Source organism: Frieseomelitta varia, unplaced genomic scaffold, assembly GCF_011392965.1.
Source record: "Frieseomelitta varia isolate USP_RPSP 00005682 unplaced genomic scaffold, Fvar_1.2 scaffold_336, whole genome shotgun sequence".
NCBI lineage: Eukaryota > Metazoa > Arthropoda > Insecta > Hymenoptera > Apidae > Frieseomelitta > Frieseomelitta varia.
Window position 1 is genome coordinate 151478 of NW_025110075.1, and position 1195 is coordinate 152672.

The window sequence follows — 1195 nt, forward strand, 5'->3', positions numbered from 1 at the left end:
TATATCTATAATATTTTATATATTCCACATCCACATATTTTATTCTACATAAGACCTCCTGGCTTTTCAAACTCGGTTTTCTCAAAAAAAAAAAAAAAAAAACGAAGCGTCATACGAAAAAATTTTATTCCTTCTATTTTCGACTTACAGTCACACCCTATATTTATAATATTTCATACATTTGACATCCGCATATTTCATTTTTGTCAATAAATAATTAATACATTATTTTTCAATTAAAATAATTAAAACATTTTTATCAATAAATTTCGTTATTACACGTTATGTATCGTTGATCAGTCATTTTGTCAAGTTGTTTCGTCCGACTTTTTTCTTCCACTTGTACGTCAACCTCGGCAGACATTCCGACAGTTGAAACGCTGCCCTATGTATTTTCTTCCGGTCGCGTGGGAACGCGCGTCGTTGGAAATCAAACAGAAGCCGAGTGACGAATTACACGATTATCTATTTATTCAGCGAGCTGACCGCGAGTTTGCGATGACGCGGTTCCCGACGCCGGTCCCTTTCAACGTACGGATGGATATCGCCCGAGACGAAAACAGGTAATTTGGCCGAAGGGCGTGAGGCGCTTTGACGATAAGCAAACGCGTCGAGTTTCGCGTATGCTCACGTATCGGTTTCCAATCAAGTGTATCTGCTTGCCGTCGGATTCGATCAAAGGTCACGCAATTAATCCGACATGCTGTTCCGAAACCTTGTGAAATCTGCCGAGGATAATCCAAAGTTTGATATACATGCATATATATATATATATATATATATATATATATACGTGTATCTCTTCGCTTTGATACGCCTGTCAATGTCCTAATGAATGTCTGGTCGGGCCTTCAGCCGCTTCGTGCCGAGTTGCTCCGTTGACGGCTTCTTGATTCCCGTTCGCGTGCAGCTTGTTGTTGAAGAACGGAGCCAGTAATTCCACTGGCAGGGGGAAGATGATGGTCGAGTTCTTCTCCGCGGATATATTGCTCAGCGTTTGTAGATATCGCAGCTGTCGGAAACAGAACGGTACCCTTAATCGCCAAGTTTTCGTTGTTTTTCTCAGAGACCGAATCCGGTATTACGGATACCGGAAAAATACCGGTAATTTTAGGTTACTATTCCGATACCGGTTTGATGAAACCGAAATATTGCGAATACCGGTGTAACGATGTTAAGTGGGTAGATGTGTTTC

At 40.8% G+C, this 1195-nt stretch overlaps 1 protein-coding gene across 1 annotated transcript in view; it reads right to left on the minus strand.

The window, feature by feature from the left end:
- Positions 1–257: 257 nt before the first annotated feature.
- The window catches only part of LOC122530256 (band 7 protein AGAP004871-like), a 24141-nt gene continuing 23203 nt past the window's right edge, over positions 258–1195 (minus strand). The window contains exon 6 of the mRNA XM_043657061.1: positions 258–1012. Coding sequence (XP_043512996.1) covers positions 821–1012 — 192 coding nt within the window. The 3' untranslated portion in view covers positions 258–820. The remainder of the gene's footprint in view (positions 1013–1195) is intronic.